General features: G+C 51.2%; 1 protein-coding gene and 1 long non-coding RNA gene across 10 annotated transcripts in view; one reads left to right on the forward strand and one right to left on the reverse strand.

Annotated features, from left to right (window-relative positions):
- The first annotated feature begins 265 nt into the window (after window positions 1-265).
- KLRG2 (killer cell lectin like receptor G2) overlaps window positions 266-26773 on the forward strand; it is a 63266-nt gene continuing 36758 nt past the window's right edge. For 3 of the 9 annotated variants that reach the window (XM_033432355.2, XM_033432354.2, XM_049715093.1), the window contains exon 1: window positions 25612-26686. In XM_033432355.2, the coding sequence (XP_033288246.1) occupies window positions 25903-26686 (784 nt within the window). In that variant the 5' untranslated portion in view covers window positions 25612-25902. Of the gene's footprint in view, window positions 279-25552; window positions 26687-26773 lie in introns of those variants that run through there. The other 6 variants (XM_033432351.2, XM_004272146.3, XM_033432352.2 and 3 more) reach the window with 4 other exon arrangements.
- LOC117202295 (uncharacterized) lies at window positions 24482-25695 on the reverse strand. The gene is made up of 2 exons (XR_007479371.1): window positions 25602-25695; window positions 24482-25009 (listed from the first exon to the last, which is right to left on the reverse strand). It is a non-coding gene; the product is annotated as an uncharacterized LOC117202295 (long non-coding RNA).

The following is a 26773-nucleotide window of genomic DNA, read 5'->3' on the forward strand; positions in this document are numbered from 1 at the left end:
ATTGCTGAAGGCGGCACCGCACGAGCGCACGGTTGGCTGGTTTTCTGACTCCCAGGCCCGGGCTCCCTCGATGGTCTTCACTTGGGCCCTCTTTCCGTGGCTGAACCCGGGCCACCTCCGGCTCCACGCCCAGCCCCACGTCTGCGTCGTCTCTCAGCCCGTGATTCCTCATCCTCAGCCTTCCTGCTCTGTCCCCCACCACCAGATCCAATCAGTACCGACTCCTGTGAACCGTCCCTTTCAGAGGCTCCCTTCTCACAGCCCCTCGCCAAGTACAAGTCCATTTCATCTGTCTGGCCGCAGCCTCAGTCTCCTTATGGTCTCCCTCTGCTCTTGCTTCCTCCTGTCTCAGCACCAGAGGCATCTTCGTAAAATGTGAACCTCACCAGTCCTTCAGGGCCCCCTCTACCTGTGGGCTTGGTCCAACTTATTTTTTTTTTTTTTTTTTTGCGGTACGCGGGCCTCTCACTGTTGTGACCTCTCCCGTTGCGGAGCACAGGCTCCGGACGCGCAGGCTCAGCGGCCATGGCTCACGGGCCCAGTGTGGGATCCTCCCGGACCAGGGCACAAACCCGTGTCCCCTGCATCGGCAGGTGGACTCTCAACCACTGCGCCACCAGGGAAGCCCTGGTCCAACTTCTTACAAGGCTACAAGGCCCCTCATGTCTTAGCCCTGCTCCTATTTCAGGCTTCATCTCCTTCTTCCCCTTCTCTGCTGGCCCCAGACACACCCAACTGTGTTCTGTCTTTCCTCCAGGCCAGGAAACATTCTCTCCCCTCTGCCTGAAATACGTTTCCTGTTGGTCCTTCTCATCCCAACCTGTAGCCCCTCACACACCAGTTTGCCCACGTAACGTCTGCTAATGCTTCAGATCACACATCCTCTAGGATGCCACATTCGTTTGGATTCGATTCGGCAGACTGTAAGAGAAGACCCCAAGAACAAAGGCTTAGACTCAAAAGTCCAATAAAAGAAGTCTGGAGGTGGTCAGCCCAGGACTGGGCTGAGCTCCGAGGTCAACAGGACCCAGTCTTCTTCCCTTGGGCAGTGTTTTTACCACCTTCTAACACACTCCGTGTTCCTGTCTCTAGAGTTCCATCCCAGGTAAACCTGGGTCCTCCTATGTCTCCAGATACAGGCTCCTTGTCTTAGGGTTAGATAATAGGAATGAGTCCTGCCCACAAACTCAGAGGTTGGGGGGAAAAATTTTTCCTTTTCCTTTAAATTAACTTAATTGTAACTTCAGGTCACCATCCGCTAAGGTGGTAGCAAATTCCAGCTCATTTTTTAAATTGAGATAAAATTCACCATTTTAACCATTCTAAAGTCTACAATTCAGTGTCTTTGAGTACATTCATAATATATTCACGACATAGTGCGACCATCATCACTATCTAATTCCAGAACATACCCTAAAGAGAAAGCTGGTCACCCCTCATCTCCCTCTCCCCCAGCCCCTGCCAACCACGAGCCTGCTTTCTGTCTCTATGAGTTTGCCCAGCCTGGGTATTTCATGTCACTGGAGTCCTACGCTCTGCGGCCTTTCGTGCCTGGCTTTCACTTCGCACGTTTTCGAGGGGCATCTGTGTTATAGCATATGTCGGTCCTTCATTCCTTTTCATCTCGGTCTGTTTTGAAGGCTGTTGTCCTTCCTGGGTGGTATCAGAGTCCCTGAGGCTTATGAAGGAGACCCTGGCTGGCACCTGTCCTCCGAGCCGGGCAGGCCCTGCTTCCTGGCTTTCCTGGGATACGGAGTCTCTGCTGGGGCTGGGGCTCTGGGGCCAGAGCTGCCTCTCCTGGCCACCGAGCCATGCGGGTCCAGAAGGCTCTCATGGAGTAGTAGTGGCCCTGCTGCCCTGGAGGAGTCCCCAGACCTCTCTGCCCTTCCCGGGCAGGGCCCGCCCTCCTCACCTCACCGCTTCTCCCAGGGCCCCCTCTCTCCAGGACACCCCATCACCTGTTCCGTGGCCTTAGGTTTTTAGTACAGATCAGCTTCATTTTCGGGCTACCTTGCTGTCTGCCCCACCACAATTATTAAGGCAAAGACATACAAAGCCTGGCGAATTGCTTACAGTTAGGAAACATGTAGAGAGCCAAACAAAAATTTCACGAGAATAGGTTATCCTGCTACCTGCCAGAGTGTCATGGTTGGCCCTGCCTCCCCACATGCACTGAGCAGTTCTGGAACGTTGGTGTTTACTAGACCAGGAGGGCACAGAGTTGCGAACCCGAATGTGCAGGGGCAGACATTTGAAGGAAGGAAGGAAGGAGTAAATCCTACCAGTGGGGGCTGTGGGGGACCCCCTCACTCAGGTCAGTGGGTTATTGCCAAGTGGCCATGCTGCTCCACTGTTAACAGCGCTTCCCAGCATTTTGGTGTTTTCCAAAGGGGTTGGAAATATGAGTTGTCATATGAAACTTCATAATTTTTAATTCTGGCAAATAATTCATATTTTAATAGAAAACTTGTATAAGCCCAAAAATAATAGCCACAGCGCACGTGCACACACACACGCGCGCGCACACACACACACACACATCTACATGATTGATTCAGCCTCTGGGCTACCAGTTGACAGTCTCTGATTTAAGGATACACTTGATGTCAGGGATCCCATGTAGCACAAGACATCACAAACCCGTAGATAAATTGTCACTGGATAAGACCCCTGAAGACAAATACTTCCTAATTAGGCAAGGGCCTCATTTGCTGGCCTGTCTCCCCATCTGGAAGGAAACTTCCTCACTGCTTATTATGTGAGGATACGCTGTGGGTCCTCATGGTTACGAGCAGGTGCTGAACTCGGAGGATATTAGGAAAGGTATTTCCATATGGATGAGGGCTGAACCTATATACGGGTTGTAAGTTTCTCTGCTTATTCCTTTGGAGTAGGCTTGAGAAATCACACCGCCTACTCCCCATACATCAATGAAATCACCTGAGATCTGCAACCAGACTGCCTATTACTGTGGGACACCAGGAAGGTCTTAGCTCTTGGCAGTAAGAGGAGTAGGAACAGATCATTTATAACAACAAACATAAATAATTCACTTTACTGTCCGTAAGTTAATAAAGTGAAAAAATTGTGAAACCAACACAAGGAGAAGACTAAGTACTGGTGGTAGAATATATTTTATTACATGGCTGTATTTTGGCATAGTTTCCTTCGCAGAGTCTGTTCGTGGCTGTCTACAATCAAAGTCTCATTGCCAAGTCCATGTGAGTGTTGTTGTATAACTCACTGTGCTGCTTGGAGCCATGGGGTCTTCAAGGTCCTTCTCCCTTGGGTTCAGGAAGACACTGTCCTTTTTGTGGCACAGAGGAGACATCCTTCTGGTGAAGAAGTTCCTCTCCACCGGGGCAGAGCCTCCCCTCCGTCAAGTTGATGTGTATTTCTCTCTAGAGCGTGGCTCTTCTTGCTGAAATAAGTCTCCACTCCCCTGTCCCGTCCGTCTTTGTCACAGGGCCCCCAGTGATGTGATGATGTGGTTTGTCCTCTGCTGGGTTTTGGTTTTGTTTTGTTGCGTTTGGTTTTGGTTTTGGCTTGCACAGCGCAGCTTGCGGGACCTTAGTTCCCCTGGCGGTGAAAGCGCGGAACCCTAACCACTGGACCTCCAGGGGATTCCTAGGTCCTCGCTGGTTTCCATCAGGCCAGATGATGACTCTGAATCTTTCTCATCCTCAACCTAACCCTAATACACTCTCTATGCTGGCGACCCCAAGTAGCGCACACTAACCCTAATACACTCTCTATGCTGGCGACCCCAAGTAGCGCACACAAACAGATTGTTCAAGCAGAAATACTGAGGGTCGTCAAAAGACTTTGGCCAAGAGATTTTCCTATCCCAGAGCCAACTGTGAGACACGCTGAACAATGATACTGTGGCCCAGGAAATGAGCGTCAGCTCCTGGACGTGGGCACACCAAAAGAGGATTGTGGTGAGTAAATCTTCGAAGCACCGGAATAATTTTGTATGGCCAGTGGTTTCCCGAAGGTTGTTCTCTGGAAGGAGGAGAGTCCACAGAAGTTAAAGCACGTGAAAGTGAAGGGGAGGGTAGGCAAGGCAGCAGCTGCGAAATCCCCGCGGCGTGGGCTTTTCTGCATCCAGGGAGAGAGGCACCGCGCTGGTGCAGCAGGGCCTGGAGGTCACCCTGGGACTGAGGCTTTGTGAGCTAGTGTGGGTTTCTCTGACAACACGATCCGCTTGGGATTTCAGGGGGCTTCCAGGCTATTTGTGTCCCAGTGCCATGGAGTAGGAACAGAACCACTGACTGCCCAGCTCACAGTCCTGACTCTGTCCCTTACTTCGTCGAGGTTTATTTGTCTAACTTCCTCCTGCCTCTGTTTTCCTCATCTGAAAATCAGCATCTACCCCAGTGGGTTGTTACGAGTAATGAGTTCATGTAGGCGAACACGTACGAGAGACACCTAAATGTCAGTTCGCGGTACTCGCCTCCTAAGTCCCAACTTTCTCTCTTGCTGTTTTCTGCCTCTCAGCCTGTGGTCCCTGTGCTCTCGGCTTGTTGCAGAAAATTCAGCTTTTCCAATAGCGCTTGACCGGACTCTCAGCCATACTGGATTGCAGGTCACAGGCAGAAAGGGCCTCTCATGATAAAGCTGTATCTTCTTCTTTCTGTGTATGTTTTATTTTAACTTTAGTAAAAAAACATGCAACATAAAATTTACCATCTTAACCATTTTTCAGTGGCATTCAGTACATTCATTTTGTGCAGACATCACCACCATCCACCTCCTCAACTCCTTTCATCCTGCAAAACCGAAGCTCATTACCCATCAAACAACTCTCTGTTTCCATCTCCTCCCAGCCCCTGGCAACCACTGCTCTACTCTCTCTCCCTATGAATTTGACTAGTCTAGTTGCCTCATATAAGTAAAATAGTGCACCTAGTCTGAGTGGCCACAATGTAATTAGTTGCTTCATTACTGGGTAATGAGAATGGCCAGCTTGCTGCCGAGAAGAGAAGGCTCTCCACCTTCCTTGACTCAGCCAATTCCATATTCCAGGGTCACTTGCCAACCCCCCTTCTTTTTTTTTTTTTTTTTTTTTTGCTGTACACGGGCCCCTCACTGTTGGTGGCCTCTCCCGTTGCGGAGCACAGGCTCCGGACGCGCAGGCTCAGCGGCCATGGCTCACGGGCCCAGCCGCTCCGCGGTATGTGGGATCCTCCCGGACCGGGGCACGAACCCGTGTGCCCTGCATCGGCAGGCGGACTCTCAACCACTGCACCACCAGAGAAGCCCCCAACCCCCCTTCTTGATGCCAGTTTCTATAGCAAGACTCTTCCTAGGGTGAGCTACAGAAAGCCCTGCCCAATTGGCTTAGGCCAAAAAGGAATCCATTGGCACATGTAACTGAAAGTTACACGTGAGCCCCAAAAGGGCTCCAGGTAGACCTAAGCCAGACTCTTACACTGTGTCATCAAGGCCAGCAGCTCTATATTTTGGTTCCATTCTTATCCATTCTGCCTCCACACTATGGAATGTGCTCCAGGACCACACCTCCCCAGATGCAAGGTCAGCAGGAAAAAGAGAGCTTCTCTTCCCTAAATAATTCAGTTAAAGTCCTGGCCCTGACTGACCTTGCCCGCACCCAGGTCATGTGTCCACCCCGAACCAATCTCTGTGGTAAGGTCTGGGTCATATGTCCAAGCCTGTAGCTGAGGTCAGGGTCATCCTCACCCAAATCACACGACTGAGAGTGGGGAAGAGACAAAGAAAATGCTACTGTCACAGGAAGAAAGGGGACAGGCTGTTAGGCAGGAAAAAACAGCAAATGTTTGCCATATAGACAGTGGAATAGTAAAGCCCTTTAAAAAGAATAAAGTAAATCAGTATTTGTTGATTTGGAGCAATCTTCAAGCTAAGTCAGAAGGAAGCAAGATGCAGAAAAGCAGCAGAGTGTGTGTCCACCTGTGGCCACCAAAAGATGCGTATGTGTTCACGTACGCGTGTGTGCTTGTACAGGCATGAAGGTTTTTGCGAGAATATACAAGAAACAGTTCACGGGTATTTACCTCTGTACAGCAGAACTGGGGGGCATGGGACTTCTTTTGTTTTCTGTCCTTCTGAATTTTTAGCTGAATATGTGTACATTTTCATTAAATATCAATTTACCAGGCCCCACCTTTAAGTCGTATTCAGAGCATCTGTGTTAGAATTGTTACCTCACAGAAACTGGGGAAGATCACTGGGTCCGTGGAATCTGTGGCCTGGCTGAGATTTTGACTGAGGGGCAATGGGTCTGGGATAGCGAGGCCCCAGGGCCCTGGGCCAGGAGCTGGGCAAAGCAGAGCCACCTGTCATGTTTTCTATGTCAGGGGTAGTGGCTGGGGAGCCATTCAGAGGGAAAGGGGAGCTTGGGACTCAGCTCTGAGAGCTCACAGCTGGGCACTGTCTTCCTTTTTCAGGAACAAAGAGAAAACTAGCATCTGGGTGGGCCTGGATTTGGGGTCCAAAGCATCTTTGGAAGGATCTCAGAGCAGCTACAAGTCCCCTCTTTGGCACCCTGGCCCCAAAGGTGCCCCCAGAAGTGCTTGATTTTACCTTGGCCGTGAACCCACTTACCATTATTTATATAAGGTGATTACCGTTTACATCTAGATATCGCGTAGCAGAAACATTCTGCAAATTGCTAAAACGTCAAATCAACTCTGCGGTATCGTTTCTAAGTGCAGGGACAGCGTCTGCCCCTGTGTGTTAAGACTTCATCACGTGCTGCGCAGGTGGCTGGGCCATCTGCTTACAACCTTCCAAAATTAGGAGCCCAGGAGACACCCCCAGACTCGTGACCCAGGAACTGCCAGCCACCTTCCCAGACACCCCACTTCCCCAACCTGAAAATCAAGCCAAGAGAGATCAAAAGCTCTTCCTTCAACAAATTCTTTAACAATTATTGAGCATCAAATACACACTGGGCACATTGCTAGGTGCCAGGAATACAGAGGCCAAGGACACACCCAGTCCCGGCCCTCGGAGCTTCATGATGAGAGCCTGAGCAGCGGATGGAAGCTGAGCCGCCTGGTGAGCACACTGGCTACCAGCTCGGAGAGTGAGAGGGCAACTGTGCTCAGCATTTCCTGATGGAAGCAGCCTCTGCAGGCAAGAAAAACTGTTCCTGGCCAAAAGATTGACTTCACAATGAGAATGATGTCTCAGGCATTAGCCCTCTCCCTGGAGGGTAACAGGAACCTGCAAGTGACCCAAAAAACTTGCACCAAGTCTTTGTTGTATTCACCAAATCTGACTTTGTACTTTTTTTCTAAAATGACAAAAATAAATTTTTAAAATTATAAAGTTAATACATAAGCTGTTTTCATGCAAACAATATATAAATTTTTTAATTTTAAACTTTCGCTTGCGTGTGGTATACTACATATGCTTCTAAGTACTTTTTAATATATGTAAAATAAATATTTATGATTTTGTTTTACAAAAGTTAATACATTCTGCAACTTGCTTTTTATGTCACTTCATATAGCTCTCTTGCATTCTTTTTTAACACTTACATAGAATTCCACAGTTTGGAGATACCATAATTATTATTACTTCATTATTCTTCTAGGGATGGACATTTAAATTGTTTCTAATTTTTTAATAGCACAGGCAATGCTGCAATGAATATTCTAGCATATTTACTTTTGTGCTGTTGTACAAGTGTTTCTTTTTTGTTTTGGCTGTGTTGGGTCTTCGTTGCTGTGCACGGACCCTCTCTAGTTGCGGCGAGCGGGGGCTACTCTTTGTTGCGGTGCGTGGGCTTCTCATTGCGGTGGCTTCTCTTATTGCGGAGCACGGGCTCTAGGCGTGCGGGCTTCAGTAGTTGTGGCATGCAGGCTCAGTAGTTGCAGCTCGTGGGCTCTAGAGCACGGGCTCAGTAGTTGTGGCTCACGGGCTTAGTTGCTCCGCAGCGTGTGGGATCTTCCCTGATCAGGGCTCGAACCCATGTCCCCTGCATTGGCAGGCAGATTCTTAACCCCTGTGCCACCAGGGAAGTCCCTGTACAAGTATTTCTATGGAAGAAGTTTCCAGAAGTGGAATTACTGGGTCAAAAGTTCTCTGAAATGGTTCAGCTTGAGTTTGAAGTGAAAATACTGTGTAAGTAAACATTCTGCAGAGCAGAGAGTTATTAAATAATGCACAAGATGAATTATTCAGAGTGATATTTAAAGTGTGCCCAAGGGTATGATTTGTGCCTTTGGGCTGCCTTGTCAGAAATGTTCCAGTTTCCTCGTGAGGACAGGAAGTCAGCAGAGCAGGATTCCTGAGCCGGGGTCTCCCTGATCCCACTGACAGGAACGTGTGAAGGGTTTTGATGGCAGCATCAGAATTGTTCACAGACTGAACGCATCAGTTGATCACACAAGAGGATGGATCACATGTGCGCATGAGAAGCCCTCAAACTCCTAAGTGCTGTTCTGAAGAGAGAACAGCGTACCCAAGAGGCATTTGGGTGTCAGCACCTGTCCTCACACAGCACCTGATCCTCTTCCTGCTTAGGTAATAAGCTCCGGGTCAGTTTCTCACTTACTCAAAACTCACACTGTATATACTTGCTGTCTAAACCTCTTTTTTTTTCTTTTGGCTGTGTTGGGTCTTCGTTGCTGCGCTGGGGCTTTCTCTAGTAGCGGCGAGCGGGGGCTACTCTTCGTTGTGGCGCAAGGGGTTCTCACTGCGGTGGCTTCTCGTTGCGGAGAGCAGGCTCTAGGCTCGCGGGCTCAGTAGTCATGGCACGCGGGGCTCAGTAGTCGTGGCACGCGGGGCTCAGTAGTCGTGGCACGTGGGCTCAGTAGTTGTGGCTTGCAAGCTCTAGAGCATAGGCTCAGTAGTTGTGGCGCACGGGCTTAGTTGCTCCGCAGCATGTGGGATCTTCCCAGACCAGGGCTCGAACCTGTGTCCCCTGCATTGGCAGGCGGATTCTTAACCACTGCACCACCAGGGAAGTCTCCAACATCTCTCTGATTGAATAACTTTCATCCTGAGAGAAATGAGGGACCAAGCATCATATTTAGCCCCAAGTTCCCTGAATCTTACACAGTGCCTGGCACACAAGCGGTCTTGGCAAATGCTTCTTGTAGTATGGCGCAGACTAATGTCAGCGCTAGTTGGGCTGTTAATTTACTACTGGGCATGGGTAAGTCACCTCCCTGCTGTAAGCCTCAGTTCCCCATCTCCCTGCTGGAGTTGTTTCAGGGCTGAAGTGAAACGTACACAGAGCCCACAGTATTGTGAATTGATGGAAAAGGTGAGGATGAGAAAGTGGCCTCCGTATGTGGCTTTTCAAATACGCCCAGACATTAAGGAACATTTTGGGGTCTAAAAAGCAGGTTAGAGTTTGTTTTTCTCACAGACATTTTACGATTCAATTAAGTAGGGATTCAAAGTGGTAAAAAAAAAATGCCGTTTCCTGTAATACTAAAACTGTTTTCATTTTGAGTGGGGTAAGAATACAGCCTTTGAAACTTTTTTTTTAATATATTTATTTATTTTTGGCTGCACTGAGTCTTCGTTGCTGCACGCGGGCTTTCTCTAGTTGCAGCGAGTGGGGGCTACTCTTCGTTGAGGTGTGCAGGCTTCTCATTGCGGTGGCTTCTCTTGCTGCGGAGCACGGGCTCTAGGCATGCAGCCTTCAGTAGTTGTGACACACGTGCTCAGTAGTTGTGGCTCACGGGCTCTAGAGCGCAGGCTCAGTAGTTGTGGCGCACGGGTTTAGTTGCCCCGCGGCATGTGGGATCTTCCCGGACCAGGGCTCGAACCCGTGTCCCTTGCATTGGCAGGCGGATTCTTAACCACTGCGCCACCAGGGAAGTCCCTGAAACATTTTTATGTTCCCTGGTTTGGCTTTGAAAACGACTGGTGAAAGTTTCTGTGAAGCTCCGCCCCCTCCCTCATTCGGTTTGTTTATTACCCACAGGTGACACCGATGGCCTCGCGGAGCCTCGAGGCTGAAGCCCTGGACAGGCATGTTCTAGGATGCCTGAGCCCAGCATTTTCGGCATTTTCGCAGAGCCGAGTGAATTCACACCAAGCGTGAGGTCTAATCGGGCCACAGAAAATTCGCTCTCAAGGGCCATTTCTTCTACCTTAACGGCCTCATCGATAACTCAAGCGCGTCGATTTTGGTGCCGTGATATGCGTGACTGTGGAGCAACTCCACAAGCTTCCAAGCACACTGCAGACTTTTATTATTATTGTGGTGGTGGTGGTGGTTGTTTAAAGTGTACAGCTGTGAGCACACAGAGCCACTCTGGTTTTGTGTCTGGTTTTGCTGCTTCCGCAAGCGGGCGCCACCTTCGCGGTGGCCTCGAGCCCGGAGTCTGTGCCTCGGAGGCCCCCACTCAGCAGGTGAGTGTTCTCTCCCCATCTCGCAGGGCTCACGTCCTTGCCCTGAGATACTGCTTCACCTGAAAACAGCGTTTGGGGGGCAAAACAGGTCCCAACCCGGTAACGAGGGGTCACTTCGCGTCTGCGCACAGCTCCGGGAGCCCCGGGTCGCTGGGCTGGCCCCTGGGTCGTCTGCTGGGGAAGGACCCCGGGACTGGGGGAGGAATTGCCCTCTGGAGCCACGCCTCCCGAGCCCCCGGGCGGACCCGAAAGTAAGCACCTTCCGTATCCGGCCTCTGCTGTCTTTGATTCCCTCCAGGGACCCCGCCTCGAGAGAAAGAGGCAGCCCGGCGGCGGGCGGCTTCCAGCGGCATTTTGCTTTCCCTTTACACAGGGTCGCCATCTAGCGACAACAAGGATGTACTACCACGTTCTAACTTCGGCAGGGAGTGCTCCAAGTGTGGAACGTTCTGGTGAGTGCGGGGAAGCTCTGTGGTGGGGACTGGAGCCAGTTCCAGGCCTTGCTGGGGGCGGATGAGGGGCAGACCTTCCCTGCCCTGCAACACGCGGCCTGGGGCCATCTCCGCAGGGGGCGGTGAGTCTGGGGCAATGGTCGAGTCCGACCTCGGGTGGACAGTGATTTGTTCTTCAAAAGGGGAGGCCGGTGGCCCCCCTGAGTTCGGCTCTGAGAGCCACACTCGGCATAGGACCTGTCTGGAGGAATTCTGGCTTAGGATACCCCACTCTCTGTTGGGACTGGGAAAGGTGTTCGGGAAGACAAGGGTGCCAGATGGAGAGCCCAGATGGGCCTGCCTCGTGCCCTCCCTGAGCACACCTCCAGTTAGAGACTCTGCAGATGGGCGAAGGGAGAGGGCTGACCTCCCAGGTTCCTGGAACAGTCTGGCCCTGAGCTACCTCACCCCAGCCATGTCCACTTGCTCCAGAACAGACCCAAGGGGTAGGTGCCTTCTGCAACTCAGCAAACATTCAGGTGGAAAGAGACTCCAGTCTCCTCTTTTTTAGAGACCCCCGTATCTTTACTAGGGATTTCCTTGTTGCTGTCAACTTGGCTTCATGGAGGGAAAGCACCGTATCCCACATCCCCACTCTTTCAGAGAATAGCTTCTTTCCACAAGCACTGTGCTCCCAAAGGCGGCTGACCTCCTCCCCTCCTTGTCCTATATTGAGGGGGATGGGGAGAGGGGAAAGAGGGAAAGTTCTCAGTAGTCACCGCTCACTGAGCCCTGTGGATAGGTTGCCATATACGTTTGTGCAAGTTGCTCACTGCACAAGGGCGCCTGGCCGGGGGGGCCACTAGGATCTGGAATTCAGCTCTTACCTGATCACAAAGCCACGCCACCTGGAGGAAGGGGTACACTTTTCAAATTTACCTGCTCTCGGTGATCCTGCCTACAGGGGCCCCCTTTTCCTAATTCTCACAGATAGGGGCCAGCTGCAGCTTTTGGGGAGTTGGGTGACGCTCCTTGGAGAAGAGGCGCCTGCATGGAGCCCCAGCCCAGGACTCCTTGGCTTCTGTGGGCCCCAACTCACCTCTCTTCTCCCACAAGTAGAAATTCCCCCCGAGGTGCTCAGTGTATTAGCTGGAGCGGCAAACCTATTCCAGTGCTGCGGTCTCCATCAAGGGGCTCTGCTGGGGAGAAACGGCAATACTACTCTTGCAGAGGGTTGGTATTTGATTATAAGATTTTCAGGCAGAAGACATGTCTTTGCACCATTCTGCTGACTCTAGCCTAGTTCCTCAAGCCAGCCTGTGAATGGCTCACCTTCATTTCTCTTGTCCCAGAATATCTCAGATACACACACACACCTCTATAGACAGAAAGGTCATTACAGTTCCAGTGGACAGAGATTTAGGTGGGCCTAAGGGTGGGTTTATGTTTCTGCCACCTGGTCTATAAAATCTGGGTAGTTTAGCACTTTTTGATGTTTGAAATGGGACAGTGAGGCGTTTCCTTGTGGCCTGTCAAAGGCCCAGGTCAGTGTGTGTTTGTTTCCTAGGGCTGCTGTAACAAAGTACCTTAAACATAAATGTACTGTCTCACAGTTCTAGAGTCTAGAAGTGGAGATCAAGGCACCTGCAGGATTCCTGCTGAGGGCTGTCAGGGAGAATGTTGCCTTTCTCCTAGTTTCTGGGGGTTTGCTGGCCATCTTTGGTGTTCCTTGGCTTGTAGCCGCATGACCGCAGTCTGCCTTCATGTTCACATGGTGTTCTCTCTGCATGCATGTCTGTGTCCAAATCCCCCCTTTTTACAGTGGGTTAGGGCTCACCCTAGTGACCTCACCTGAACTAATTACATCTGCGAGGACCTTATCTTCCAATAGTCACACTCTGAGGTACCGGGAGTTAGGAATTCAACATACGAATTTGGGAGGACACAATTCAACCGATAGCATTAAGATCCCCCCAAAAGATAGCACTAAACCCCTCATCTTCTACCCATTGCCATGGTGACAGGAGGAGGGGAGGCTGGAGGGACAGGGAAGTTCAGCTCAGAAAAGCTACAAGAAAGCTTTTCTTTCTGTGTCAGGTTGGGATCAGGAGACTGTCTGATCCCCACGTAACTGAAAAAATCTCTAATAAGACAGACAAGCCAGACGGTCTCATGCTTATGCATCTCCAGACCACAAAGGAGAGAAAGGTTTTGGTAGCCCAAACAGACCCTGAGCTGTCTCAGCGGCCAGAGAAACACAGGTCTGTGGAAGGCTGGCCTGCTCAGCCAGAGCCGTCATGGTCCTTGCAGGAGGTTGCCCGTTAGGCTTTTGAAATTATACATTGTCTTAATCATCACTGTGAAGGTCTCCTCAAAATTAACAATAGCTTAACTGCCTGTTTTGGTTGTTGCATTTTGCTTGCAGAAATGGCACAGTTCTGGCTCAAAATCACAGTGTCTAAATCTTGAGCACTGTGGCCAGACTGGCTCTCCTGCTGCCTGAGTCATGGTATTTCAATCTGCCACGTATGACAGTCACATAATCCCACTTTGGGGCTCTGATGAGACAGGTGGAAAACAGCCTTGCAATGGCCTGTGAAAGCTTCATGGGCAAACATGCAGTGGAATCGATAAGCCAGCTGGCTAGAGCTTCAGCCAGAAGACCAGGGGTCCTTACATTGCTGTTCATGGGTGGGCTTCAGGGAATCTGTGACCCCCAACACATGTATTTTATTAGGGGGAGGGTTCCCAGCATTCACTGAAGATTCAAAGGAATCTATAGATAAACCAGTTAAGAAATACTGCCCTAAAAACTCCCGTCCCCCCCACATCTTTATGGTAAATGAGTAAAGTCAATTTTCTTCTAAAGTACAGAAGCTCATCATGAAATTGGGAATTGTTACTGATGGGAGCAAGACCTTTAACCTTGACAATGGTTATCTCCCAGTCTGGACCCTGAAGTTCCTGTCAAGGTTATGCATGTGGATCTATAATTGGGAATGTGCAGGCTAGGTTCTGTGGTCCCAGAACGGCATATAATGTGGCTCCCTGTGGCCTGGGCTCTCTGATGGGTCCCCAGTAATAGAAGTGTCTGTTCCTTTATGGAGAAGGGTGAACCTTGATGGAGTCCATGAACTGGGTCCCAGGATTGTTAGGAATGTAAGACCCTTCCCCCAGAAAATCCTCCCTAGAGGGTTTTTGTTCACATCAACCAGCACTGAGTGTCAGACAACTTCTACTTGACCAAAGGATTCACGATGTTTGTTTTTAAGACAGAAGCTGGTCCAGCACCCCCTCTCTCTCTCTGTCTTTCCGTCTCTCTCTCTCTATTTGTCCAACCCGTCTCCACCACTCTACCCTATGATAAATAAATAGATGACAGATCGATATTAGATAGATACATGTACATCCATGGTACATGGTAGGGAAAGTTCTCAGTCTGAATTATTAAAACAGGGACAGCCAGATATCAACTTTTTTTTTAATAATTTATTTTATTTATTTATTTTTGGCTTTGTTGGGTCTTTGTTGCTGCGCACTGGCTTTCTCTAGTTGCGGTGAGCTTCTCTTGTTGCAGAGCACAGGCTTTAGGCGCGAGGGCTTCAGTAGTTGTGGCACGTGAGCTCAGTAGTTGTCGCTCGCGGGCTCCAGAGCTCAGGCTCAGTAGTTGTGGTGCACGGGCTCAGTTGCTCTGCAGCATGTGGGATCTTCCCAGACCAGGGCTTGAACCCGTGTCCCCTGCACTGGCAGGTGGATTCTTAACCACCGTGCCACCAGGGAAGCCCAATATCAACTTTTACAGAAATAAAAGAAGAAATTTTAGCAAACTGTTTAAACTATTTTCTTAAATAGATTTCCTTCACAGCCAGAGATCTTCAGTAGCCTCCTCATCCGACATCGGGGTTCTTCACCAACTGATGAATTTGGCTTTTATTTTGGGGAAAGAAGCCTCTTTTTCTCTACTTGCTTGCATTTTTGCTTTAACGTCTTCTAGCAAGCTGGGGTGTTTCGATGCACATGGACAGCACCTGGGAATATCTCCGCCTCACTCCGTGCTGTGACCACCTCAATCCGGCCATCCCTCTCCTTGTACTTGACAGACTGGCAATCTTGTTACACTCATTACCGTGCAGGACTGGGTAGGGTCTGCACAAATACGCTCGCTGTTTGGAAAGCTTCTGCATGACATCACCAAGAGTGAGGCGTAGTGAGATCCCCCTCCCCAGCCCAGCCTTCTGCACGGGTGTTAGTGACAGTGAGTCACACTGTCGTGTGCTCCTGGTCTCCCTTCAAGGCTGGGGTCTTTACCAGTGTTATTAACCTGGGCCCAGGAAGGGCCTCACAAATCCCATTTCTGTGACCGTGAGGTGCCGGCATCAGGCTGGCAGGGAAGACGCGAGGCCGGGACTTGGAGGCAGCGTGTGGAGAATCCCTGGATTCTCCCTCTTGAGGAGGGTGGGGGTCCCTGCGACGTCTCACACGGTGTTTGTGTGAGACCCCTCCTCTTTCTCACATGGAAAGTTGGAACCCTTCCAATCCCTGAGACAGGTCTCAGGAAGCAGGCCCGCCTGGGGCTGAAGGTGGCTGGAGGGGCTCAGGGGAGGCAGGTGAGAGGGAGCCAGCACAGAACTGAGATGGACCAGGGCCTAGGAGGGCAGGTGACCCCATGCCTCCGACAGGCGACCCCACATGCCTCTGACAAGCAGAGGTAGCCAGGTCCGTTCAATCCTGACAGAGCCAAGTCCAGGGCCCGAAAGACAGTCAGGGGATCCCTAATGGGTTGTGGGGTTGCTGAGACCTTTCGTCTGACCTTTTGTCCCGAGCGACCTTGGGCTGCCTGCTGGCTCCAGTACCACCATCTAGCCTAGCATCTAGCCTAGCATTCCCACCTGCCCGGGAAGACCAGGCTCTTTGTCCTCACTGAGGTCTGCACTGCCAGGCCTACAGACGGTAGTTGGGGTCTTACAGGGAGACCCCACATCTTCCTCTGTGATCAGTCACCCACTGGGGCCTGGGCACAGGGTCTAGCAGAGGGTCTCTTGACCAGGGTGTGCATTCAACAGCACAGGCCGTGAGCTGCTTAGCCCCGGGCGCCCCTCCTCTGGACTCTGACGTGAGCAGGTTGGGCGTCTCTGGAGTTGAGCATCTCATCCCCTCTGCTCCTGACATAAAGAGACAAAGCTGATGTGTACAAAGAGTCTGATGCGAGGTTAGCCGTCTCACTCTCCTATAGACTCATTACCAAAACAGAGAGGTATTTTCTGCTTCTTCCTCTTCAGAGGGCGGTTGGACTTGCTGTCCTGGAAATTGAGGTGTTCCTAGCCCCAGGAGAGAGTCGAGTGCTTTCATTTTTAAAAGCCTAGACTCATAAAATAATCATAACACAGGAGGTTTAGGATAGAGGAAGACTCCAAGGACTGAGTCCAAAAACAGCCCAAGGATGGAGGAGACTGGGTGGGGACAGGTGTTCCCACAGTGCCAGAGACCTGCCCTGGAGGGACAGGGAGGGGGCAGGACCTCAGCCGGGGGAGGGCATGAGTGGATGCATGTGGAGGCTGGCTGGCCAGGGAGGAGGGAGTCTGTAACACAAAGGCTGGATTTGTCGGGGTTCTTCAGAGAAACAGAACCAACAAGGATATGTTTGTATGTATATTTCATATGTTTATATTTCCTATCTGTATAATTAGGAGCTGACTCACCCCCTTATAGAGGCCGAGCAATCTCATGGTCTGCAGTTGGCAGGCCGGAGACTCACTAGAGCTGATGGTGTAGTTCCAGTCTGAAGGCGGGAGGAGACCCAGGTCCCAGCTGCCCGCACCCACATGCGAGGGCTGGGGTTAAGCCTGGTAAAGACCAGCACCTGGAGGCTAATCTGTCTCAGGCAGAAGCAGCAGCACAATCAGGACCCAAAACCCAAGAATGGGCCTCCTCTTTCAAGGCACCAATAAATCCTGGGGTCCTTGTTTAATCTGCTTGCGAGAGGGAGCCCTGGAAATTGACTCAGAGTGAAGTTCTCATGCATCTTCGTAAGTGGCAGCTTGAATTGGATATCGTATGACTTAGGAAAATAAAGCAAGGTGACATTTCTTGCCCTTGAATGTTGAAAAGCACATCACTACCCATTCTGAATCTTTAGGAGCCCTGCCATCACAACAGTGATGCAGAAATAAGAAAGGAAGTTGATAGGATTCAACTAACACGTCGTTAATCTCTGCAGCTATTACCTAAGGTGAGGGGTTGAATTTTTTTTAATTTATTTATTATTATTATTATTATTATTTTTGGCTGTGCCAGGTCTTAGTTGCAGCACGCGGGGTCTTCGTTACGGCACAAGGATCTTTAGTTGCAGCATGCAGACTAATTAGTTGTGGGATGCGGACTCTTAGTTGTGGCATGCATGCGGGATCTAGTTCCCTGACCAGGGATCGAACCCGGGCCCCTGCATTGGGAGTGCGGAGTCTTACCCACGGGACCACCAGGGAAGCCCTGAGGGGTGGAATTTTATAGAATGTGAGGCAGAGGTCAAGGATGGTAAGGATTCTGGGTATCAGTTCCCATGTGGGAGGGTATTCCCACACAACCAATCAATTCTCAGATACCAGCTGGTTATTCTACAGTTTAGCTCAATTCTGACACTGTCTACCTGGAGATAGTCAGATCCCACAGATTAAGGACTGAGTCCCACCAGACTGCCACCACTTCAGGTGTCAACTGAAAGTCCAGGTTGTCACCTGTACTTATAACCAACTGGCTATACAGCAGAGGTTCCCATGACCCCCTCCTTGTGTTGGATTAATTTGCTAGAGCGGCTCACAGGACTCAAGATACCAGTTTACTTACTAGATTACCAGTTTATTATAAAAGGATATAACTCAGGAACAGCCAGGTGGAAGAGATGCATGGGGCAAGGAATGTGGGCAGGGGCGGCAGAGCTTCCATGCCCTTCTCTCCAAGGGCACCACTCTCCCTGCATCTCCACATGTTCACCAGCCCAGAAGTTCTCCAGACCCCATCCTTTTGGGTTTTGATGGAGGCTTCATTACACAGGCATGATTGATTAAACCATTGCCCATTGGTGACTGATTCAACCTTCTGCTCTTTTCCTGTCCCTGGAGATCAAGGGTGGTACTGAAAATTTCAGCCCTCAGGACTTCCCTGGTGGTCCAGTGGGTAAGACTCTACGCTCCCAATGCAGGGGGCCCGGGTTCGATCCCTGGTACGGGAACTAGATCCCACCTGCTGCACTAAGAGCCCTCATTCCACAACTAAAAGATCCCACATGCCGCAACTAAAGAGCCCGCATGCCGCAACGATGATCCTGCATGCTGCAGCTAAGACTTGGCGCAGCCAAAATAAATAAACAAATATTTTTTTTTAAGTTGAAATTCTTAAAAAAAAAAAAAAAGGAGCAAAGAAAAGAAAGTTTCAGCCCTCTAGTCACATGGTTGGTTCTCCTGACAAGCAGACCCATCCTTTGGTGTGGTCCAAAAGTCACCTTACAAACATAACAAAAGACACCTTTATTGCTCTCATCACTTAAGAAATTCCAAGGGTTTTGGGAACTATGTGCCAGAAATGGGGACACAGGCTAAATATATATTTCTTTTTCTTTTTTTTTTTATAAATTTTTTAATTTTTATTTTATTTTTGGCTGCGTTGGGTCTTCGCTGCTGCGTGCAGGTTTTCTCTGGTTGCGGCGAGCGGGGGCTACTCTTCCCTGTGCTGTGTGAGCCTCTCATTGTGGTGGCCTCTCCTGTTGTGGAGCACAGGCTCCAGGCGCACAGGCTTCAGCAGCTGTGGCTCACGGGCTTAGTTGCTCCACAGCATGTGGGATCCTCCAGGGCCAGGGGTCAAACCCATGTCCCCTGCATTGGCAGGCGGACTCCCAACCACTGAGCCATCAGGGAAGCCCCTATATTTCTTATAAAATGCAATATCGCAGATGGTGTTTCCCCAGACACAGTGATTGAACCTGGAGATCTCTGGGCTCTCGTCTGAAAAACCAGGCTGGTGGGGCTTCCCTGGTGGCACGGTGGTTGGGAATCTGCCTGCTAATGCAGGGGACACGGGTTCGAGCCCTGGTCTGGGAAGATCCCACATGCCGCAGAGCAACTAGGCCCGTGAGCCACAACTACTGAGCCTGCGCGTCTGGAGCCTGTGCTCCACAACGAGAGGCCGCGATAGTGAGAGGCCCGCGCGCCGCGATGAAGAGTGGCCCCCCCGCTCGCCACAACTAGAGAAAGCCCTCGCGCAGAAACGAAGACCCAACACAGCCAAAAATAAATTAATTAATAAACTCCTACCCCCAACATCTTAAAACAACAACAACAAAAAAAAAACCAGGCTGGTGGTCACCAAATCACACATATACCAGAATTCAAGACTATTGACACATGGTGGGGGAGGTACTGTGGACATGGCTCCCCGCTCCTGGCTGCAGGGAGCTCCTTGAAGGGAGGAAGCCAAGAAAAGGCAGAACAGGAGCTGGAGCCACCAAGATAGATGATGGAGCCCTAGTGACGGGACCACTCAGACCACAAGAGAATAGTAAACTCTAGACCAGGCAGGATCCAGTCTAAGTGGGGGTGAGATGGTTTTCTTTTCCTTTTTCTTTTTTAATAAGGTCTTTCCTTTTTTATTATTTATTTATGTATTTGTGTATTTAGTTATTTATCTGGCTGCGCCGGGACTTAGATGCAGCTCGCGGAATCTTCGTTGCCGTGGGGGGGATCTTTGTTGCAGCATGCAGAATTTTTAGTTGCGGCATGCGAGATCCAGTTCCCTGACCAGGGATCGAACCCGGGCCCCCTGTGTTGGGAGCATGGAGTCTTACCCACTGCACCACCAGGGAAGTCCCGAGATGGTTTTCAATGGTGAGTTTTCACCATGGGCTAAAGCGCTCAGCTGTCTGAGTCCATAAGAGGAGGGTGGGTGGCCAGGACCCATCAAGGCACTGACAGCTGGGCCAGGCTTGAGCATGAGGCTGAGACCTCCAGAGGGTCTCAGTGGGAAACAGGGCAGAAGGCCAGGGAGGCAGAAGAGCCCTGTACTAAGGGGTTAGACGGGGAGGCTGATGAGAGATGAGAGCTGTGCCCCAAACTTACCAGCTACCTGCACAGTAGTGTTGAGGGGCCCCTTATCCTTCCCAGCTGGCCCTCCCCGCCCTTCGGTTCCGGGCCTCAGTTTTGTTGCAGGAAGGAGAACCCTTTCCAAGGCCCGAGAGTGGGCTCTTGTCTAACACTCGGAAATGCATTGTCCGAGGAGACACACGTGCTGACACAGCAAGAGACTTTATCGGGAAGGGGCGCCCGGGTAGAGCTGGTAAGGGAACCCAGGAGGACTGCTCTGCCACGTGGCTCGCAGTCTCGGGCTTCATGGTGATGGGATTAGTTTCCGGGTTGTCTCTGGCCAGTCACTCTGGCTCAGGGTCCTTTCTGGTGGCACGTGCAACCGCTCAACCAAGGTGGATTCCAGCGAGGAGGATTCTGGGACGTTGGTAGGACATGTGGACGGGCGTCTCCTCTCTCCTTTTGACCTTTCCCGTATTCTTCTGGTTGGTGGTGGCTTGTTGGTTCCGTGTTCCTTACCAGGACCTCCTGTTGTAAGATAACTCATGCAAATTGTTACTGTCTTGGCCCGGCCAGGGCAGGCGGTTTCAGTCAGTGTTTCCCTAACAGTTTGGGAATGGGGACTGCCAGTGATAGGTTATCACCACCACTGGCGGCAGGTCGCACGGGGCAGGCAAGGGTCCCCCGCGTCTCAGGGGACTAGAATGTCTGGTGTGTCTCTGTATCAAGCAGTGCTGGAAAAACTTGCCAAATTCTTGTATTTGGGAGACATTTTCTTATGTTCCACTTTTTTCTCCATCCCTCTTTTTCCTGAAAACGGCTTTTTTTTTCTGATTATATAAATAGTTACCACCTTTGTCTTGAAATACACATGCTCCAGCTGTTAACATCTTAGCTTAGACTTAACATCCACATTTAGTCAGCCTTCCTAGTTATATACTCTAGGACTTTGTTTAGAGTTCGCGAGGCCTGCTTTGACTTGGGAGATCCCGATGCCCGAGGACTCGCTAGGAAGTCTCCTCTGCGGCGGGCTGACTTGGCTCCCGGTGGGGCGGGGGGGGGGTCCTCCACATCTGGATGCCGCTCACCGAGGTGCTTCTGGGCGCTGCTGTCTTCTCCTTTTGCTGCTCTCAGACTGTGGCTCTAGGGGTCCCACGCAGCCTGATGAAGTCTTTTGCGTAGCAGCGGTGTGAGGCGGTGGGTGCTGGTGGGTGCTGCTTCTGCACTCATGTCCCTTTGTCCCCCCTCATCTCTTTCTGCCCCTGTCTCCTGTTCCCTGCACTGCTCCCATCCAGGTCTTTCCGGGTGTTGAGCCCCAGACCCAGAGAGATCAGCTGGGTGTGCCTCAATAGACAGTGTTACTATCTATTCATCAGGGCCGTCTATTCACACAGGTCAGTAACTCACAAGCCCCAGTGCACTGCGTTGTAGCAGATTCCGGGATGGCGCTCCCAGCAAGGGAGGATCTTTGTTTTGACATGCCGGGAGCAAGCAGACGGTGACTCAGGGAGCTGTTTTCCTGTCCTGTTACGGCTTCCAAGTCTCCTTGGATGAGCTTGCACGCGTCCAGGTGGAATATTTTCTCACCCCCGTTGCAGCCTTACCTTTACCTGCTCACCTGACTGAAGGCCACCGTTTGTTCCTCCACTGGATTCACGTTTGTCTCTCCTCTAGCTGCAAGCGGATCCTTCACTAAATAACTGAGGCAGAAACAGGATGCCTTGTCCCTCCCAGCAGAAAGCTAATGTCCCAGAGAACAACAGGGATAAGATCGGGGTAAGGAGGTGGCTGGAGGAACTTGAAAGCGAGGCCCCGGCTGCTGAGTAACTAGGTCAACTCCTGCTCCTTGGCCCCAGCCCATGACTTGCATGGACCAGAGACTGGGAAAGAAACCTCCAAGAGCCCAGAGGACGAGGGGAACAAGATGCAGGAAACGGGGAGAAAGGACGTGTTTGGCAGTCGCAGATGCATGACGGCATCGTGAGTCTTCCACTTAGGAGTTCTGTGACCCTGGCAAGTACCTCAACCTCTCTCACTCTCAGTTTCCGGTAAAGAAGGAATTTTAGTGTCTTCCTCACCGAGTTACTGTGAAGAGTATTTACTCATAACAGCCGAATGCACTGTGTGAAACTTGATTGGATCCTAGTTTGAAAAAAATTGGGGGAATTTAAATACGGTCTCTGTAATATCATCTAGCATGGAGTACTTGCTCATTTCTTGGTGTAAGGATGGTATGGACTTCTGCAGAATACTATATTCGTGGGCGATACATGCTGAAGTATTTAAGGCACAAGTTTCGGGAGGTCTGAAGCACATTCAAATGGTTCGGCAACAAAAAGTACATTAGCATGGAGAGAAAGACAAAGCAAATATGATGAAATGCTGACTGTTGAGTCCAGGTGGAGGGTCTTTAAGAGTTCGCTGTGTGTGCTTTCTATTTTTCTTAATGTTTAAAATTTGTCAGAGAAAAATCGGGGGAGAAAAAGAAGAAATGAGACAAGGTATGTCAAGTACCCTGCACAGCGCCCCATTCGGCAATGTTTATTTCATAAATATTCATAATATGTCACCAAGGTGACATCAGCCAAGAGCCGGGGATGGGCCTGCCAGGTACTGTCCTGGGGTTACAGCAGTGGCTGCCAGAGGGCCGGAGACAAATAGTAAACAATGAAACAAATATGTGAACACGTTGGCCGAAGACAGTGCCGAGTGCTATGAAGACAGTCACAGGTGAGGGACCAGGGACCCGGGGGTGGGAGTGCCACACTGGCTTGGCTGCCCCTGAGCCTCTGAGCAGGTGGAATGTGAGCTGAGGATGGACCGTGCCAGGGAGCTGGCGGTGCAGAGACCTCCCTCCGCCACCACCTGTGCATCCAAGGACCCTAGAAGAGCTCAGGATGCCACAGGGGGTGACATCGGCCAAGAGCCGGGGCTGGGCGTGTTTGCTTCCTCTCTAGGAGCAGCCAGCCATGGCTCAGTTTATGCTCTTACAACTCCTCAGTTTGCTCAGGTGGCCCCGGTACCATCAGCCTCCTGGAGCAGTGAACTCCGGGAGGGCGTGACAAGGGTGCCTGCTGAGCCACTTCCTGGAACCAACCGGTGATCTGGAACGGGCCTTAGAGGGAATCTCCATGGCCCTCTTCACAGGCCCTGAGACTGGCAGAGACTTCTCAGTAACACAATTAACAAAGTATGTTCAGGAGGCTTCCCTGGTGGCGCAGTGGTTAAGAATCTGCTTGCCAGTGTAGGGGACACCGGTTCGATCTCTGGTCTGGGAAGATCCCTCATGCCGCGGAGCAACTAAGCCCGTGTGCCACAACTACTGAGCCTGCACTCTAGAGCCTGTGAGCCACAACTACTGAGCCTGTGCACCACAACTACTGAAGCCTGCGTGCTCTAGGGCCCACATGCCACAGCTACTGAGCCCGCGTGCTGCAACTCGTGAAGCCCGCGTGCCTAGAGCCCGTGCTCCACAACAGGAGAAGCCTGCGCACCGCAAGGAAGACCCAATGCAGGCAAAAAAAAAAAAAAGAAAGGTATGTCCAACCTCATTCGTAACTCAAGAAATTCAAGTTGAAATTTCACCCATCAGATTAGTAAAGACTAAGGAGAATGGAAATATCAAGTCCTGGTGATGCTGTGTGGACGACCCTCTCTCATCCTTCATTTGCTCAGCCTCTTGTGGGTAATCCGGGTCATTTGGGCCCTGTCCATCAAATTTGAAATTGTGACCACCCTTTGGTTCCATTTTAATTAATCTATTCTGAAGATATCATCAAAGAAGTGATTTTTTTAAAACAATGTAGAAGGATGGTCACTGAATTATAATTGTAGCATTTGCAGCACTGCAGGAACTATGTCACGCAGAAGGAAACAACCCAAATGTCCACCAGGAGGAGACTGCTTAAATAAATCATGTATAGGTATGCATTTAATATGAGTGGAGTTTTGGAAGCAAAATATATGTACGTATAATAGCAATCGAGGTCAGTGTATGCATAGAAAAGACATCCAGAAGACTGTATATTGAAATGTTAATAACAGATGTCTCTGGGGCATGAAATCCTGGGCACTTTCACTTTCTACAGTGTGTCTTTCTGTAATATTTAAACTTTGTATCACAAGCATGTGGAGCCCACTTCTCTTGCTGCCCTCGGTCTCCCCGCTTGTGACCCCTCAGCGCCAGTGCGCGCCACCAACTTCCCACAGGCACTGTGGTCTACAGTTCAAATTCAAGATGGAATTTAGATGGCCCTGGGTGCCTCTGAGTCTGAGCCCAGCCCAAGGTGGTGGGCTGTGGCCGGGGGAGCCAGGCCTTGGCGTCTCCCTCTTAGGGACCGTGACACAGTGACGCACATCATGTTTTCCTCGCGGACTCGCTCTGAGCCAAAACACGTGGAAGATAAGAAGTCTTTGATTTTATAAACTACATATGTGATGATCGTCATCCCAGGCGAAGATATTTAAGCAGGAAAGCCAGTCAGGATGCTCCCCTCTCAGCTCCTGTCCACACCGGAAATGAACAAGCAGCCCATCTCAACAGGGACAGCGGCTGACTCTGAGAGGTGAAATAGAGGGACAGAAGAGACCTTTCCTTTATATTTTATATACTTTTTGAACTATTTTCATATTTTTAGTAATCTTTATTAGCCCTAAAAAAATAACTTACTATATGCCACCTCTTTAAAAATTGAATTTTTATGTAAGAATATACATAAATACCTTCTGTTTCTAGAAAGTGGAAACATTGCAGATAAGGTTAAGTCTCCTAGACGTTCCCCCCTGCCCCAGCCCAGACAATCTACAGCAAAATCCACTAGTATTATCACTTTGGTATGTATCTATCTTTCCACATCTTTTTAAATGCATTTTCAGGCATATATATATATATCCCCACATTAAATACATAGCCTGGGGTTGGTAGAGATTAAACATAAAGTGTTTTCATATAGTGCTTTCTTTCTGCTGGACTTTTTCTCTCAGTTGCTTGTCTTCAGGGAGCATCCTTTGCAGTAGTTTACCTCCCCTCCTAAGATCCTTCCCCTCCACATCCTGCTTCCTTCCCGTCTCTCAGGAGTAGCGAGTCTGTGGTCTTTCCAAATGCTGCTACCAAGATCACTCCAGCAGAAGTCCCTGGGGTAGAGTTGCCTGATTTGGCAAATAAAAATATAGGAGGCAGGTTAAATTTTAATTTCAGATAACGAATACTTTTTAAATATAAGTATATCCCACGGAGCACTTGGGACGTTCTTATACAAAAAACAAAAACACTATTATTTATTTATTTATCTGAAATTCAGATTTAACCGAATGGTCTGTATTTTATCTGCCAATCCTATCCTGGGGCACTTGTTAAAAATTGGCCTTATCCCCTTATGAGATTCAGTAGGTCTGGGTGGAGTCTGCCAGGAATCTGTATTTTTTTCATGGTATTCAGATTACTGGTCAGGGCTGGGAACCCTGTCCTCCACACCAGGCTGGCAGGGGACCAGGCTTCTCCCGCCGTGAAAATACACATTTTCAAGCTTATTCATTTCTCAGTCTTTATTGAGTTAGCCCAGTAGGAGTCAGGCCTCCAGAGTACATGTCTCTGGGACTTCTGCCTTGGGGGAGTCCTCTAGGTGTGCCGCTCCTTCCCTAACTCTCAAAAATCAGCACGATGGCAGAGGGCTGGAGGGGGAAATGGGTGGGGCCAGGGACAAGGAAGAGAGAAGGGTCTGCGCTCTGGGCTCCCCCTTACCCGTCTCCCGGCTCTTTCTGGGTAACCCCTCAGCCAGACCCTTCTGCCCCTCTCTTCTCCTTCGCCAAGTAAAGGCGAGGCTCGGGGCCTGAAGGGGCGTGGCCAACAGAACCCGAGCCACAGCCAATCCCAGCCGGGTCCTTGGCTCGGAGGAGGAAGTGGGTGTGGCGACGGAGAGGGGCGTGGCTTGACGGTTTAGAGCGACTCGTCGGAACCAGTCCCGACCCGGGAGGCGAAGCTAACGCCCTACCTGGGCCCGGGTGCATCCCGCTCGGCACCTCTCGGCTGCTCCGCGTATAAAATGGAGGGAGCCCGGGCGGCGTCGGGGGAAGACCAAGACGGAGCCGAGTTCCCAATGGAGCCCTTGGGAAGCCGGGTCCCGGAGCTGGAGCAGCCCCAGGTCCCCGCGGAGGAAAGACGCCCTGAGAGTCCCGAGAGCAGCCCGAGTCTGGCTCCCGCAGTGAAGGAGGAGGCGGGCGCGGGCCAGGACCTGTCGGGCGGGAAGAAGCTGCCCTCGCCTCGACCCGCGCCCCTGCGGTTGCTGCCATCCAGCCCGGGCTACAGCGCCTTCCGCCGTCAGGAGTCGGCCAGCCCGGAGCTGCCGTCGCCGGGCCCAGCCGCGGCTGAGCAGCCCCGGGACGGCGAGACGCCGGGGGCAGAGCAGATGCTCAGGGCCGCACCCGGTGAGCCGGCTCGGGGCGCCTGGGCCCCCATGGAACTGCAGGTGGACGTGCGCGTGAAGTCCGTGGGCGCGGCCGGCAGCAGCTGCGCGCCCTCGCCGGCGCCCTCCACGCGCTTCCTCACCGTCCCGGTGCCGGAATCGCCGGCCTTCTCCCATCACGCCTCCCCAGCGCACCCGCTCCTGCGGCTGACCCCGTCTCCGGGAGGCACCTGGGGCCGTGGCACGCCGCTGGCCGCAGCCCGGACGGAGCGCGACCTCGACGCCGAGGGTTGGGCCGGTCCCGCCGAGGGGCGCGCGGAGTCCCCGGGCTCCCCCACGTGCCGCTGCCGCGGCAAGGAGGACGCCGTGCTCCACGCCGAGATGGACGGCGACAAGAAGCTGTCCCGCGTCATAAAGCTCGTAGGTAAGCGGGCGCCGGGAGCCGCGCTCTCGGGTGGGGGTCGACGAACGTGAGGCCCGCCTGCTACCCACCCAGCGTTGGGCCACTGCG

The sequence above is a fragment of the Orcinus orca genome, chromosome 9 (genome assembly GCF_937001465.1).
Source record: "Orcinus orca chromosome 9, mOrcOrc1.1, whole genome shotgun sequence".
In the NCBI taxonomy this organism is placed as follows: Eukaryota; Metazoa; Chordata; class Mammalia; order Artiodactyla; family Delphinidae; genus Orcinus; species Orcinus orca.